The 14,217-nt window shown below is 52.6% G+C and overlaps 7 protein-coding genes across 7 annotated transcripts; 4 read left to right on the top strand and 3 right to left on the bottom strand.

Moving 5' to 3' along the window:
* Nucleotides 1-305: 305 nt before the first annotated feature.
* On the top strand, nucleotides 306-986 carry K460DRAFT_409982 (Profilin/allergen; the record flags this gene model as incomplete). Its single annotated transcript, XM_040937314.1, has 5 exons — nucleotides 306-318; nucleotides 370-385; nucleotides 443-527; nucleotides 635-778; nucleotides 852-986. The coding sequence occupies 5 exons, from the start codon at nucleotides 306-308 to the stop codon at nucleotides 984-986; spliced, it is 393 nt and encodes a 130-aa protein (XP_040785142.1).
* Nucleotides 987-1,125: 139 nt separating this feature from the next.
* On the bottom strand, nucleotides 1,126-3,605 carry K460DRAFT_370555 (uncharacterized protein). The gene is made up of 2 exons (XM_040934189.1): nucleotides 3,403-3,605; nucleotides 1,126-3,352 (listed from the first exon to the last, which is right to left on the bottom strand). Exons 1-2 carry the CDS (start codon nucleotides 3,464-3,466, stop codon nucleotides 1,467-1,469), a joined length of 1,950 nt encoding a protein of 649 aa, XP_040785141.1. The 5' UTR covers nucleotides 3,467-3,605; the 3' UTR covers nucleotides 1,126-1,466.
* Nucleotides 3,606-3,835: 230 nt separating this feature from the next.
* On the top strand, nucleotides 3,836-5,560 carry K460DRAFT_370553 (Metallo-dependent phosphatase). Its single transcript, XM_040934188.1, has one exon. It carries the CDS (start codon nucleotides 4,033-4,035, stop codon nucleotides 5,071-5,073), a length of 1,041 nt encoding a protein of 346 aa, XP_040785140.1. The 5' UTR covers nucleotides 3,836-4,032; the 3' UTR covers nucleotides 5,074-5,560.
* Nucleotides 5,349-5,912, bottom strand: K460DRAFT_292746 (40S ribosomal protein-like protein S14; the record flags this gene model as incomplete). Its single annotated transcript, XM_040929369.1, has 3 exons — nucleotides 5,349-5,560; nucleotides 5,617-5,791; nucleotides 5,844-5,912. The coding sequence occupies 3 exons, from the start codon at nucleotides 5,910-5,912 to the stop codon at nucleotides 5,349-5,351; spliced, it is 456 nt and encodes a 151-aa protein (XP_040785139.1).
* Nucleotides 5,913-6,659: 747 nt separating this feature from the next.
* K460DRAFT_293505 (prephenate dehydrogenase) lies at nucleotides 6,660-7,924 on the top strand (the record flags this gene model as incomplete). Its single annotated transcript, XM_040929425.1, has 3 exons — nucleotides 6,660-6,789; nucleotides 6,845-7,590; nucleotides 7,640-7,924. 3 exons carry the CDS (start codon nucleotides 6,660-6,662, stop codon nucleotides 7,922-7,924), a joined length of 1,161 nt encoding a protein of 386 aa, XP_040785138.1.
* Nucleotides 7,925-8,065: 141 nt separating this feature from the next.
* K460DRAFT_188419 (HET-domain-containing protein) lies at nucleotides 8,066-10,521 on the top strand. Its single transcript, XM_040927099.1, has one exon. It carries the CDS (start codon nucleotides 8,318-8,320, stop codon nucleotides 10,370-10,372), a length of 2,055 nt encoding a protein of 684 aa, XP_040785137.1. The 5' UTR covers nucleotides 8,066-8,317; the 3' UTR covers nucleotides 10,373-10,521.
* K460DRAFT_389193 (DUF590-domain-containing protein) lies at nucleotides 10,462-13,142 on the bottom strand. Its single transcript, XM_040935730.1, has 4 exons — nucleotides 12,949-13,142; nucleotides 12,734-12,890; nucleotides 11,945-12,677; nucleotides 10,462-11,895 (listed from the first exon to the last, which is right to left on the bottom strand). Exons 1-4 carry the CDS (start codon nucleotides 13,130-13,132, stop codon nucleotides 10,672-10,674), a joined length of 2,298 nt encoding a protein of 765 aa, XP_040785136.1. The 5' UTR covers nucleotides 13,133-13,142; the 3' UTR covers nucleotides 10,462-10,671.
* Between the last annotated feature and the right edge of the window lie 1,075 nt (nucleotides 13,143-14,217).

The following is a 14,217-nucleotide window of genomic DNA, read 5'->3' as shown; positions in this document are numbered from 1 at the left end:
AAGTAAAAGTGCGTTGGTTGCGTCGCCCATATGAGTGTAACATGGCACTGCGGGGTTGCCTTGACACAGAAAAAGATTGCCCCACTATCTAAAGCTCGCGCTCGCCCATCAACGGCTTAACCCGACCTCGCGACTTGCCCAACACCTGCAGCCTGAGCCTCTCACACCGCATATACACCTTTTCCCTGCTTAGTCAAAAGTACCTGGATCGACTTCCGCCTCCGATCTGCCATTTTCTTCCGCGACACATCCTTTGCATATCCCACCACAGGCTCCCGCAGCACGCACATCACCCCTCAGTAAACATGTCGTGGCAAGGTGGGCATCATCACACACGCTTCAGACACGAGTAGCTAACACTATGGCCAGCATACGTTGATCAGAGGTACATTCGTTCGACCGTTCAGAAGAAACTAGAATCTTTCTAACCCTCGCGCTTCAGCCTCGTCGGCACCGGCAACATCGACAAAGCCCTCATCTGCGATGTCAATGGTCAGACCACTTGGGCCTCGTCCTCAGACTTCTCCGTACGTCTCTCGACCCTTTCGCGCACAAATTCACCCCTGGGCATGGGTCTCAGCATGGGCTAGCATACACACACAGGGAAGAAGTGCAGTCACTAACAAAGCTACAGCTGACTGCTGCTGAAATGAGCGCCATCGCTGCTTCCTTCAACGACAAGAGCGAGACCAAGGCTATTATCGCAAATGGCGTCAAGGTGAACGGCCAAAAGTACATGACCATCGAGTCGACCGACGACTCGCTGAAGGCCAAGAAGGTGCGCTCCCACACGAGATGCTTCGCGAGTCTACAAAGCACGACATAGCACTAGATACTGACGTATATCACAGGGCAAAGAGGGTATCGTCGCCTACAAGACCACGCAAGCCCTTCTTATCGCCCACCACCCCGACACCATCCAGACACCCAATGCCTTCAACTCGGTCGTCGAGTTGGGAGAGTACCTCAAGAAGGTCGGATATTAAGCGCTTTCGACCGACCCTTGTTCATACTTTAGAATCATTTGCATAACCCCAGACGAGGGAGCGGTGGGCGACATGGCCTAACCATGGGATGGCAGTCGCTTTGGAGCGGATAGGCACGAGTAGCGGTGGGATACATAGCGATATATTGGAAAGTCTTTCTCGATAGGTTAGGTGACATCAATACCCAGTGACACCACACGCGACGATTGGACTTTGACTTGTGAAGATGATTATCTAGGTACAAGTTTCATTCCCTTTACCACACCGCTTCCAGGGCAATGCAAGTGGGCCCATCTAATCTTCACCCAATCGGACATGAGGATTTACATAATTGAAAATCACTTATGGACCTAGGGATGGAAGATCGATGTTGTTAGCACAATGCTAGGTCTTAAGACCAACAAACAATCGCCGAGAATGTCATAACTGCGTTACAATTACATAGAGAAGACTCCAGACGCCTACACAACAGCCAAAAATCTACAACCCCTGCATAAAGGCCAACTTCTTCACAACGTTCTCGCCAAACGCCCTCTGCAACGCAGCAGCAACCACCTCCCTCTTCTCATCACAATCCGCCTCCAGCCCAAACGCAGTAGGCCCCTCAAGGCAAGACCTAATCACCTTCTCCACCGTGTTTCCCAGATAACTCTTGACAAACTTCAAATGCCCATGCTGCGTGAACAACAACCGCTCTCTGACCGCCCACGTATCCTTTGGTTTCAATCGAGGATTGTCCAGATTGATGTCGAGAATCTGATCAATCGTCTTCCAGTACGCAATCTCGAGGAGCACGATGCCCAGCGAGTAGAGGTCGAAGGATTTCTTGTAGCTCTCGCGACCGGAGGTTTTCTCGCGGTTGCCCTCGTGCTGCACGGTGGGGTGGCGGTAGATATCCGCTGAAGGATTCTCGAGAGGCCGCTCCGTCATGTCGTCGCTGGCGGCGGGGCGGGAGTAGTCGAATCCTGAGATGTACGGATCGATATAGTTTATCTCGCCATCTTTCTTGGGGAACAGGAGGATGTTGGCGGAGCGCAGGCCCTTGTGCAGCCAGTCGACGGCGTGGAGGCGCTCAACTGTTTCGCAGACAAGTTTCATGAGCTTGATGCGGTCTGTGAGGGAGGGCATTTCGATGCTTGAGCCATCCTCGTTTGCAGCCTTGATCAGCGAGTATAGAGACGTAGGCTCCGTGTCTGCAGGCACTGATGCAGGCTTCTCAAACACCAAGCCGAAGCGTCCTTCATCTTCATCAATGAAGTACCCGCGACAGAACGGCGCTCTAAAGCGGACCGTTCTGTTATTCTTGTTGAGTAAAGTAGCTAGTTTCTTGACGCGCGCGTGGATCTTGGGATCAATCGCACCGTCGTGCTGGGCCGGGCCCGATGGATCGGGATTCTTCCATTCGATCCAGACGGAAGTGTTGTTGTAGACTGCTTCCGTCCGGAGACCTTCATCAATGTCGGCGGGGAAATATCGCCCTGTTTTGGGATACACGTCCTCGAACAGGAGTTCAGTGTCTTTTGCCAGGCGTGGCAACCCAATCTCATTTGCATCCCCCTCCGTAACAAGTTGTGACTCTTCGATCGCAAGGTGGATGTAATTCTGCTGCGCCAGTGCAGCGAGGGCTTGTGGCGCGGCATCGCGAGTCACAGGTCCCACACCGCCATAAAGTTCATCGTACTCGGAGTCCTCGACATCCATGATGGAGTAGTGTCGGTGGAATGCAAGCTGCTCAGATCTATAGATCTGAACCATGTGCGACATGGTCCTGTTGAGGAGAACGATTTGGTCATTCGTACGGGTCTGCATGTCGATAAGGAGGTCCATTTGTGCCTTGTCGAGGGCATCGTGCATCTTGTCGTTGAAGTCGGTCAATTTGACGATCAAGCTCTCCATCTTCTTATGATCGAACACCGCCCATTTGAGCCGCCTTGGAGTGTCTTTGAAGTTTTGCATGAATTTGAGGGACATTTTGACGAGCTCTTCGGTTGGTGGAAACTGGACGGACTTCTTATGTCCTTTCGCGGTGCCGTTGGTACCGTTAGTACCGTTCGTGCTGCCATTCTCGAGCAGCCGATCAGAGTTCTCCAAGACAAACTCTTGAACCTCTTCTACCAGCAGGGGGTCTGTGAGTCTCTCGTACTTCTTGTTGAGGCGGCCGAACGAGAACAGGAGCTTCTGTTGCTGCTCCATGATGTTGATGATCAACCCCTTCGATAGGTGATTAAGAACTAACTTGTCATCTCGGTAATCGAGCTGAACAAGTTTAGCCCAATTGAGCAGTCGATGCTCCTCGATCTTGAATTTCAGAAGAAGAGCCTGGCAGTCATCCCGCAAACGACACGCATCCGCGATCAACTCATAGCCTAGGCACGGTTGGACAAGGCTTGCACAGCGTCTAGCGGGAGATACAAACCTTGGATACATCCGGCAAACACCTGGAAAAAGAAGGATACACCCCCAATAGCTAATTCGGCCATGTTGCGATTCGTAGGGGCTGGGTCTCGCGAAGCAGCTCAAATATTCAAGGTCAGAAGGACGAAGGGGCCAGAAATAGGACGACGAGAAGAAATACGTGAACAAAGTGGTCACAATAGTCTAAACGAATTTGAAATGAAGGGAGAAGGCTGGTACTTAACCATATGCATCCTCCAAGGCTACTCAAAATACGTCTTCATGCAAGCGCGCAGTCAGTCACTAACACCGCCCCCATTGCCTCGAGCTGAAGGCCTGCTGCAAGGCCTAGGCCAATAACCAGATTGGTTTGCTAGGATCCGGTCAAGGCCTCCTCGCTCGAAACGCGATGGCGCTCTCTGCTACATGCTGTAGCCTCATGTGTGGCTGAAGATGGTTCTCGTTGGGGTCCATTTGGCGTCACGAGAGATGGTGATGTCGGCAAGAGTGGAGTGTGCCTCGAGGTAAGCCGCGACTGGCACAGCCACGCAATGGCAAGTGCACGCCACTTGCCGCAATGCTATGACTTTGCTCACCACCACGGGTGCTACAAGCTTGACAATACCGGTCACGACGCTCGACGCCCTCGGCGATGGTCCTCGAGTTCCTCAACCCATTCCACCGCCCGAAAGATGACTTTGAGCCTTACTCCTTCGCCGCACTACTGTTCCGAGCGCCAGTGAAGCTACTGCTATACCATGCTTACCACCTGATAACATACCTGCGCTCCACGCCTACACCTACGCAGCCTTCGATTCGAGTCGTGTGCATATCGGATACACATAGCAACATACCAGAGGACGTACCACCGGGAGATATACTGATACACGCGGGGGACCTGACGAATGATGGGAGCATTGCGGAAATACAAAAACAGATCGACTGGTTGGTCTCGTTACCGCACAAGGAGATTGTGGTGATTAGCGGAAACCATGATACATATCTAGATCCACGGACAAGGCCGTCGTTATCCGAAGAACAGAGGAGGGGGACTCTTAATTGGAAGAGGCTGCACTATCTACAACACAGGCGGCTCAGCCTTACGATTACCACCGAGCCCAAGAGCACCGATCCGGCCAGCGCAAGAACGCCACTACTCGCGGCAGAGCGAGACCAGAGACGAATACGCATCTACGGCGCACCACAAATACCAGCATGCGGGCCCATGAGCGTGCATGCCTTCCAATATCCAAGAGGACGAGATGCGTGGTCAGAGACTGTGCCCAAGAATACAGACATTCTTGTCACACATACGCCACCAAAGTACCACTTAGACCTATCCCTCCCTCACGGTATGGGCTGTGAGCATCTGCTGGAAGAAGTCAGGCGAGTCAAGCCAACGCTCCATGTGTTCGGCCATGTGCATTGGGGGGCGGGGATGACAGTGGTGTGGTGGGATAAGGCCCATGATGCCTATGTTCAAGGGCTGGCTACAAATTCAAAGTGGACACATGGTTTACTCAATCCGCGATTGTGGTGGAGCGTTGTCAGGGTCCTGTATCGCGGAACCCGAGAGCTGCTATGGGACCGCGTATGGGGAGGGCAAAGCCCAAACACCATCCTGGTAAATGCAGCTCAAATGCATGGCAACACGGGAAAGCTAGGCAATCCCGTCCAGGTTGTCGACATATAATGTACATCGTCACAGTCGAATAGTAATCGTAATGTATAAACGCAATCTTGATTAGGCACAATAGGAAGCACTTGATTGTCGGGAAGCCTTTTCGAACTAAAAAGGATTCTGTTGATTTCGCTTGACTACCTCGCTAGAGAAGCCAAGTTCAACATGGAGACCAGGCGATATGTGCCGTTCCCCGCGACTTTATTTGATCGTGGTCATGAAACCATAAATCGTGCCAACCATGCCATGCCATATTCCACCACTGAGCCAAATGTATGCGCACATGCTCAGAGACGACGACCACGGCGACCACCCTTCCTCCTGGTGGAGTCGGACGGGGTGGGGGTGACGTCCTCGATACGTCCGATGCGCATGCCAGCACGGGCAAGAGCGCGGAGAGCGGACTGGGCACCGGGGCCGGGGGTCTTGGTGCCGTTACCACCAGTGGCGCGGATCTTGACGTGCAGGGCGGAGATTCCGAGTTCCTTGCAGCGGGCGGCTATTCCAGCAATCAGTAAAAAGTCCTTTTCCAAAGTGGCCTTTGGTTTTACGTACCGACGTCCTGGGCAGCCAACATGGCAGCGTATGGGGAGGACTCGTCACGGTCGGCCTTGACCTTCATGCCACCGGTGACACGGGAGATGGTCTCGCGACCGGACAGATCGGTGATGTGGACGAAGGTGTCATTGAAGGACGCGAAGATGCGGGCAACGCCAAAGACGAGCTCGCCCTGTTTTCCTGTCAGTTCGCGCTCGTGCAAGCTGGAGCTGTCGTTGACGTACCTCGCGGACCTGGGGACCGAGCTGGATGTTCTCGGTCGTGGCGCGCTCGACCTTCTTCTTGGGAGGCATTTTGGCTGTGTATTAGCTGGGACTGGCTGGTTCGTGAAGGTGGTCGATTCGAGGTCGAACTTTTGGTGGGCGCGGTTTTCGGTTGTGTGCGGAGGAAAGTGGCGCCGAACGCCTAGCGCGCCGCGTGGTGAACTTTTCTTTGGCGGCTGCGAAGCTACTCCCATCTTCCACCTCCAACATGGGCTGAACTCTTTCACCTCACTCACGCACTGGAGCGTGTATCCCTCTCAACATCATGGACCATGGCAAGAGCGTTGGAATTATCGGCATGGGCGATATGGGGAAGATGTATGCTCGGCGGCTGAGCAACGCTGGATGGAAGTGAGTGCTCTTGCGTGACAAGCTCAGAATGCTTCGTCTTTGCAATTGGTAAGTCAGCTCCCATTTTTCTTTTCCCCTCTTTATTATGATGACCGTGAGTGCATTTGGCTCGAGTATAGCGCTTGCCCACACTGTTGCCGTCTTGGTTAGCAGTAATTGGGCAAGTTGCTGTCCATGATGTGAACCCTCGCTACCTTTTTTATTACAACTCTGATCCACAAATTACTTTGTCGCATTGTTCAAATCTTCATGGCTTGGACCTTGCTAACCAGTGGCTCACAGTATACATTCCCTGCTCACACTAGCTGACATGCTGCCTTGCGAAGAGTCCATGCGTGCGATCTTCCGGATAAGTTCGATTCCTTGGTGGACGAGTTCAAGGACTTTGTAGGATAGCACCTTATATATTATAACATGAATGAACGCATGCTGAGATTGCGCCAGCCCAAAGTTGAGATCATGCAAAGTGGTCATTTCGTCTCTCGATGCAGCGACTACATCATCTACAGCGTCGAGGCAAAGAACATCGACGCCGTTGTGAAAGCTTTTGGTCCCTGTATGACATCTCCTGCCACTGATGTTTTCCTGAATTAACGCGGTCCTGTGTGCAGCAACCAAGGTTGGAGCGATCGTCGGTGGACAGACATCATGCAAAGCTCCAGAGATGGAAGCATTTGAGAGACACCTTCCCAAAGACGTCAGCATCGTCTCTGTCCACTCTCTACACGGCCCTGGTCTCGACCCGAAAGGCCAGCCCTTGGTCTTGATCAAGTATCGAGCCTCAGATGCCGACTTTGCCTTCGTCGAGAAGGTCATGTCATGCCTCGGGTCAAAGCACGTTTACCTAACAGCCGAACAACACGATCGCATTACCGCAGATACACAGGCCGTTACCCATGCCGCCTTCCTCAGCATGGGTGGTGCTTGGTTTGCGAACAACCAGTTTCCTTGGGATTCCTCGCGCTACGTCGGCGGTATCGAGAACGTGAAGATGAATATCACACTTCGCATCTACTCCAACAAGTGGCACGTCTACGCTGGTCTCGCCATACTGAACCCGGATGCAAAGAAGCAGATCAAGCAGTACGCCGAGTCTGTCACTGAACTTTTCAAGCTCATGCTTGCCGGTCAACGGGACGAGTTGCGCGAACGAGTGCACACTGCCCGCAAGGCTGTATTTGGAGACAACCATGACGGCAAGAAGCTTCTCCTGCGAGATGATCTGCTCGACAAGTTTGCTCTGGGCACGATCCCAGAGAAGAAGCTGAAGAACAACCATCTCAGTCTACTGGCCATGGTAGACTGCTGGTGGAAGCTAGGCATCGTACCATATGACCATATGATCTGTTCAACTCCCGTAAGCTACGACACCGATACTCGCTTCCATTTAGCTAACATACGTACAGCCCTCGCGCATGTGGCTCGGCATCACAGAATATCTCTTCCGCAACCCCACACTCCTCGAAGAAGCCATAGATACTGCCATCGACGACAACACGTTCCGTGCCGACGACCTTGAATTCACCTTTGCCGCTAGGGACTGGAGTTCACGTGTCAGCCTTGGTAACTTCGATGGATATAGGGAGAAGTTTGAGAGGATCCAGAAGTACTTTGAGCCCAGGTTTCCAGAGGCTACCAAGTTGGGGAACGAGATGATCAAGGTGATTTTGCAGAACACGCAAGATCCCTGAAATAGTTGGAGCAATGAAATAATAATGTGAAGAAGTCATAGTCGCCCTGCGAGGAGATTGTATTGTCCGATATGAGAACATGATAGTAGTCGAAGAATACAAGGTACATTATTTTCAATTGAGTTTCGGTTGCGTTTCCCGGAGCTGAGGATGCGTCTGCATAACTTCAGCTGAGTGTTCAGCTCGGATATGACTAAGCTTTGACAGGACAACCTATGACGGCTACCCTTCTGGTCTTCCTAACCATCAACCCTATATGTCTAGTGGTTGATTTCCTTGAATCAGCTGGTCCATTTCGATCGATCCAGGCTCAAAGCCCTCGCGTGAGTAACTGCATACTGTCGAGCAACGGAAACGGCACTGAAGCAACAAAAACTACCGGCCCCCTCCAGCATGGAAAACACCAACCCGGAAAAACAATTCATCTGCGAAACATGCCGCAAAATCGACTTCTCATACCTACTCAAATACCCCCTAAATAGCGTCCGCGATGAACCCCACCGTCCTGGCTTCCTCCTTACATACACACTAAATTGCGTCCTCTGCAACCTCCTCCTATCCCCTACATTCCCACCCCGAATGCAAAACAGGCAATTTGGACTCAAATCCTTCTCGTTTCTGCGGAACTGTGATTGGGCGGCTGCGGATGTCGTTCCTGAGTTGCAAGACAGTGTGCAGCTGCTGGCTGTCAAGCATGGTCGTCCCTTTTTACGAAGACCAGAACATAAGTATGTTTTTTGCTGCAGTGCAGATGAGGGAGCGGAGGGCCCCGCTGGCGGCCTGTTCGTACCGCGTATGAGGATACGGAATAGATGGGACTGTGAGCTGGCCGCATCTTGGCTGTCGAACTGTAAGGAACGGCATGGTTCTTTATGCAATGAGGTGCCTGCTTTCATTGAGGGTTTACACCTTATCGACTGCGAGCAATCGTGCGTTGTGAAGGCGGAAAGGGAATCCTCGCGGTGGATAGCGCTCAGTTATGTATGGGGCAGTCGGACTCAACCACCTACAGATTGGGAGTCGAATAACCCGCATCCGACTACTACATGCGGACAATTACCCGCCGACCTCCCCAGGACGATCCAAGATGCCATCAGCGTTACCAAGGGTCTGGGGTACCGCTTCTTATGGGTCGACGAGTACTGCGTCGATCAGACCTATGCCGCGCACCGAGATGACCAGATCAGCAGAATGGACCAGATATACCGAGGCGCCGATCTCGTCATCGTAGCTGCAGCCGGCCAGGACAAAACGTACGGCCTGCCAGGCGTCAGCAGCACACCTAGTAGCAGAAATAAGGTTGAAATAGTCCGCCTCAACGGCATAACCATCTTCAGCATCGGCCAGGATCCCAAACTCCACATCGAGACGTCGAAATGGTTTACTCGAGGGTGGATTTTCCAAGAGGGTTGGTTGTCGAAGCGCTTGCTTGTTTTCACCGACGAGCAAATGTCGTATTATTGCCAGCAGGCTTCGTGGATGGAACGTCTCGGCGGGCCAGAATATATTACCGACCAGGCTGCTGTGAACTGGAAGCGCTGGCCCGTCCGCGGCTCATCGTTTCAACTGCCGCTCAAACTCTACACAATACGTACGGAAGGCTTCAAACAACTCACCTTCTTCCTGTCGATAGTGCAGAAATACAGCGTCCGCGAACTCAGCTTCGAGTCCGACGCCCTGCGAGCGTTTTCCGGCGTAATGCAGTTCCTACGCCGATCGAGTTGCTCCCTGTACAATATTTCCGGCTTGCCATACCTTCTCCCGGAAGGATACAACAGTGACGAGGAGCTAGACCTGTGTCTAGAGCACCAACTCTTCTTCTCCCTGTCCTGGCTCCATACTTCGCCCCCGTCGCAACGAAGAGCCATGTTTCCCTCGTGGACTTGGGCGGGCTGGTCAGACGGCGTCTACTGGTTGCGCTTCTCATTTCGCGGTCGCCCAAATCAACGGCCCAGTCTACGAAATGTACGTCTCGAGTCCGCCCGTGGAATCGTAGCACTCCCTACAACGCTCGGTGACCCGCACGCCTCTGATGCTCTTCAGGCGCTTCTAGACTCTGTCACAGCGATCCGTTTCGACGCCCTCGTTGTGCCCGCGGAAGAAATTGCATATGGTGAACACACGACCACCGATTCGCACGACAACGATAAGAGAACAATATTGCATTTAGAAGTCCGAGGTGTTTTTAGTCATGGTTGGCTTGCGACCTCGTCCGACTTTTACAGCTGCTTTCTGCCAAACTTAGTCAGTGGTACTTGGTCCTGTTTGTTGCTGGGGACAATGATAGGGAGCGGAAATCACCAGCGTTTTCTACTCGTCGTCGAATGGCTGGACGGCGAGACTGCCCGACGGATAGGCGGCTTTCAAACCCACTCCAATGACCCGGAAGAGGAAAGCCGAACGCCTTTCGAAGAGGGGCTTCAGTGGCGTGGCGTTAGGTTGATATGAGAGCTCGACGAGACAATTGCAAATCGTTCATATGACGCAACTTCACGCTTTTCTCTAGCGATTAGATGCTCTCGTTTCACACCAAACATATCCTGTGCTCAACTCATGATCTCTCAAATATATTCGTGTATTGCTACTCATGCTATGTACTTTTTGAGACCCCTACGAGGAACGCCATGCTGATAATGCTCAAGTCATCAATGTCGTCAGGCAATTGGATCACTCCCCAGCTACCAACTGCATTGTCTCGCCAGCCCTCAGTTTGCTGATGGAAGTATTCCATCATCCGCCATCTGAACCTACAGCTCTTTTTTCCTCTCCGTAGTCGTCTCGTTCTGGGCCTGCTCAATCAACCCCTTCGCTACGGTCGCAGTCTCCCTCCAGCCCCTCTGTCGTCCCCAAAACCTCCCCTCAGGCGTACTATCACTGAGACTAGACTGCCTCGCATCGTCCTCGAGGCTCCTTCTCGTAATCTCCCCGCCATTGTCAGTCATCCTAGGAATCTTTTCCATCGCACTAAGGTTCTCCTCAAAGTATTGCTTGCGCACAAGGAAGCGATCACGACGCTCCTTCTGCAGACCAGGAGAGTCAAGTTTGGAGATAACAATGCGGACTGCCCAACGGAACAGGATGAAGAGGTGCTCGGAGAAGAAGACGGTGAGGAGGAGTGCCCAAAGTTGGATGGTGGAGGGATTGCCGCCAGGGCCTGCGCTCTGGTTCCAGAACATGTATACAAGGGCTGATGTGGTGAGACTTCCCAACCAGGTAAGAAAGGAAAGCGAGTCGAGCCAGGGACCGATGGTGTCTGCGCGCCAGGGGACAGGACGTTGCATTTCGACGCATATCTTCATGGCGTCGGCGCGGAGCTCGATCCAGTCATTTATGAGGAATGATACGGCGGTAAGGGGCCAGACGACAGAGAAGAGGGAGAGGTAACCGAATTGAACAACCATCTCTCGAAGGTCGGCGGTGACGTCGTAGACGTCGAGTTCGGCCTCTTTCCTCACGCGTTCGAGGAATGCGGAGTCCTCTGGCGAGTCATTGGCAGCAGCAGAAGGTGATGCTCCGCCGTTCTTTGCGGCCCTTGCCGACTGGAATTGCTTGAACTTGGCGAAGCCACGACGCTTAAGGTATGGTACAATGAGTTCCATGCCAAGGTTGACAACCTGGGCAGTCACGGTGAAGTAGATGACTTGCTTGCGAAGACGATCAGGATTGATGCTCCAGCTGGTGGTTGTATGGTGGAGTTGCTTCTCATCCTCGGCGAAAGGTCGCACAGCTACATTAAAGATATCGAGATGCGGTACGATGAGGGTACCAAAGGGGACGTAGACAAATGCTGTCAAGAAGATACCGAGGTAGGACATGATGAAGTTCATGACGAATATCTTCTGGGTTAGAGCTGTGTCGTGTGCGGCCGCGGTCTCGTAGTTTTCGAAGTCGGTGAGTCGAGTAGCGACCTGCGTAAGAAGCGTATTAAGGATAGGGTTGACCGTTGTGAGGATGCCGGTAGGGATGAAGACCTGGAAGTAGTTAGTGGTGTGCACTACTGCATACGCGCAACAGACTTACGAGGACACTCTTAAGCGGGCCATTGTAGACCTCCGAAATGAACACTTCAATGCCGAAGCAGGTTGTGATGACAGCTCCAAGAGACAAGGCTGCAATGAGAGCGAACGGTATCTGCAACAACTGCCTCTGGAAGCGCTTCGAGGCAGAGAAGAAGCCGACCTGTTCGCCAGTGATGGGGTCTGTATTGGTCTTCTCATGTTGAAAGTCTCTCCTCTTGATGTCGATCTTAGAGACGCCCTTGACGCCCCATCGAACCCCGAGGTCGATCTCCTGCTGCTTCCAGTACTCAGTGAAGACAGTGCACCACACGGCGCTCACGATGCCGTAGATAGGAGAGAAGGAACCGAGCACGAGCCATGCGGCGAATCCGAATGCGGCTGGGAAGACGAGGAAGGTGAAGTAGGACTGTGTAAAGGCAAAGTAGAAGGCAATCTTTTCGCCCAGACGATTTCGGATGTCATCAAGATCCTCGGTATTGAGGAACCACTGTGAAGACCACTTTTTGATCCAATCCTTATTATAGGCATGGTCGTGCAGGGCGAAGATGGACTCGACGCTCTCCCACTCGCCCTCCTTGGGTGTGATGCCGGCGCCGCCTTCAGACACTGGGTTTGTGATGAGCTGGTATATGGTTCGTAGTCTCTCGGCTTCGTAGAGGGGCTCTGCTTCGAGGGATTCGCGGGTCTCCTTTGACGGGGCAGCAGCTCGCACGCCGTGGATCCAATCGCGGACGCTGCCATGGGCGTTAGCAGCTGCTATGCTTTGAAGGACAGTGTAATTAGCACTTGCCGTGATCTGTACACTTCACCGAACAGGTGCTCATCGGAAGCAACCCTCACGAAGAGGAGCACCGAGTGCGAGTCTCCATTGCGGACTTCGGTCTGCAGGCCGACATTTGACAGCGCCTCACACAGCTTTTCGAACTTGGCAGCAGCCGTGGCCTTGTCTATACACGGCATTGTTAGCCTTGGAATGCCTCACCCCGCCATGGGCATGCAACCTACCAGTCTTTGCAAACCGATAGCTGATCACGTAGTCGACGTCCAGGTTGGATTGAAGCGCCTGAGATTTCGCCATGGCTGACGATGAGCTCGAGGTGAGCAGGGCGGTCTTGAGGAGGTAGATGTTGGAGGAGAGCGAGGTAAAGTAGGGTATTCCAGGGACGGGCCCCTCTTTTTGCGTCGACATTCCCAGGAAGTTGCTTTGTGGTTCCAGCCAAGATCTCGGGGACACCAACGTCATCGTCGCGTCGATCCGCCTGGGCCATGCACCCTTGCACCACATCACCCATCTATCACACTTGGGACAGCGGGCCCGCGGGATGAGCAAACAGGATAGATCATCGTCTATTACCAGGAATTCAACTTGGTCATGGCACTACATCTCGATTCAATCAATCGTCCATGTTAAGCTTAGCTACGAGTCTACTCTGTACTCTACTCTGTTACAGGGGGCATTTTCCACCAACATCTACCACACTGAATCTTCTACACAGAAGTAAATAATCACCGTCTTTCTTCCTCAAGCCCACGCGTCAAGCATGCTACTCAATGAGAAAAGACGTCCCGTTGCCGGCGACATTTCTGAAGTGCTAGGCCCATACTGCCTTGCAGCGTGCATGGGTCGCCAGTCTTCGGATTTGAAAAGTTGTCTTGCCCGCACCGGGTACGTATTAGTAGGACCTAAGAGGAAAGTGGCTGGCTGCCACAACAGAGCAGAAGAAGAGCAGAAGAAGAGCAGAAAAGTGAAACTGATGTCATGAAAGATCTAGAGTACAGAAACAGAATCCTGGAGATAGCGCATCGAGAACGGACATCTCGTAGCCGCTCCAGGCAGATAGAGTCCGGACAGGACAACAACACGGTAGATCGGCAAGGCCTCGCGTGGCCGCGTCGATACCATGGGCATCATCAACAACATGCTGCGAGACCTATTCGTTCGATCGAGGGTCCGTCCGGATATGCGTGCAATATTAACAACCGAACGCTGGGAGTCGCTATTTCCGGGTATCATACGAAAGAGCATAATACAATAAGCCGCCCTAACCTGTTCAAGACGTGAGTAGACCGTGCCGAAGCATTCGTACTCGCCTGAGCCCCTAGTTTCGTGTCCCATAACGCCCATGTTTGACCGGTTTATACAGTCATTGATCCATCCAATGGCGCCTAATCGGTTTGCTGGGGCTGTCACACCCAGAAATCATCGTACAACTGAGAATCGTCGACTCCTTGATCGATGGAGTCGAGATGATACTGGCTATATCAATAATGTAA

Source organism: Cucurbitaria berberidis (genome assembly GCF_010015615.1).
Source record: "Cucurbitaria berberidis CBS 394.84 unplaced genomic scaffold K460scaffold_5, whole genome shotgun sequence".
In the NCBI taxonomy this organism is placed as follows: Eukaryota; Fungi; Ascomycota; class Dothideomycetes; order Pleosporales; family Cucurbitariaceae; genus Cucurbitaria; species Cucurbitaria berberidis.
This window is presented reverse-complemented; position numbering and strand designations above follow the sequence as displayed.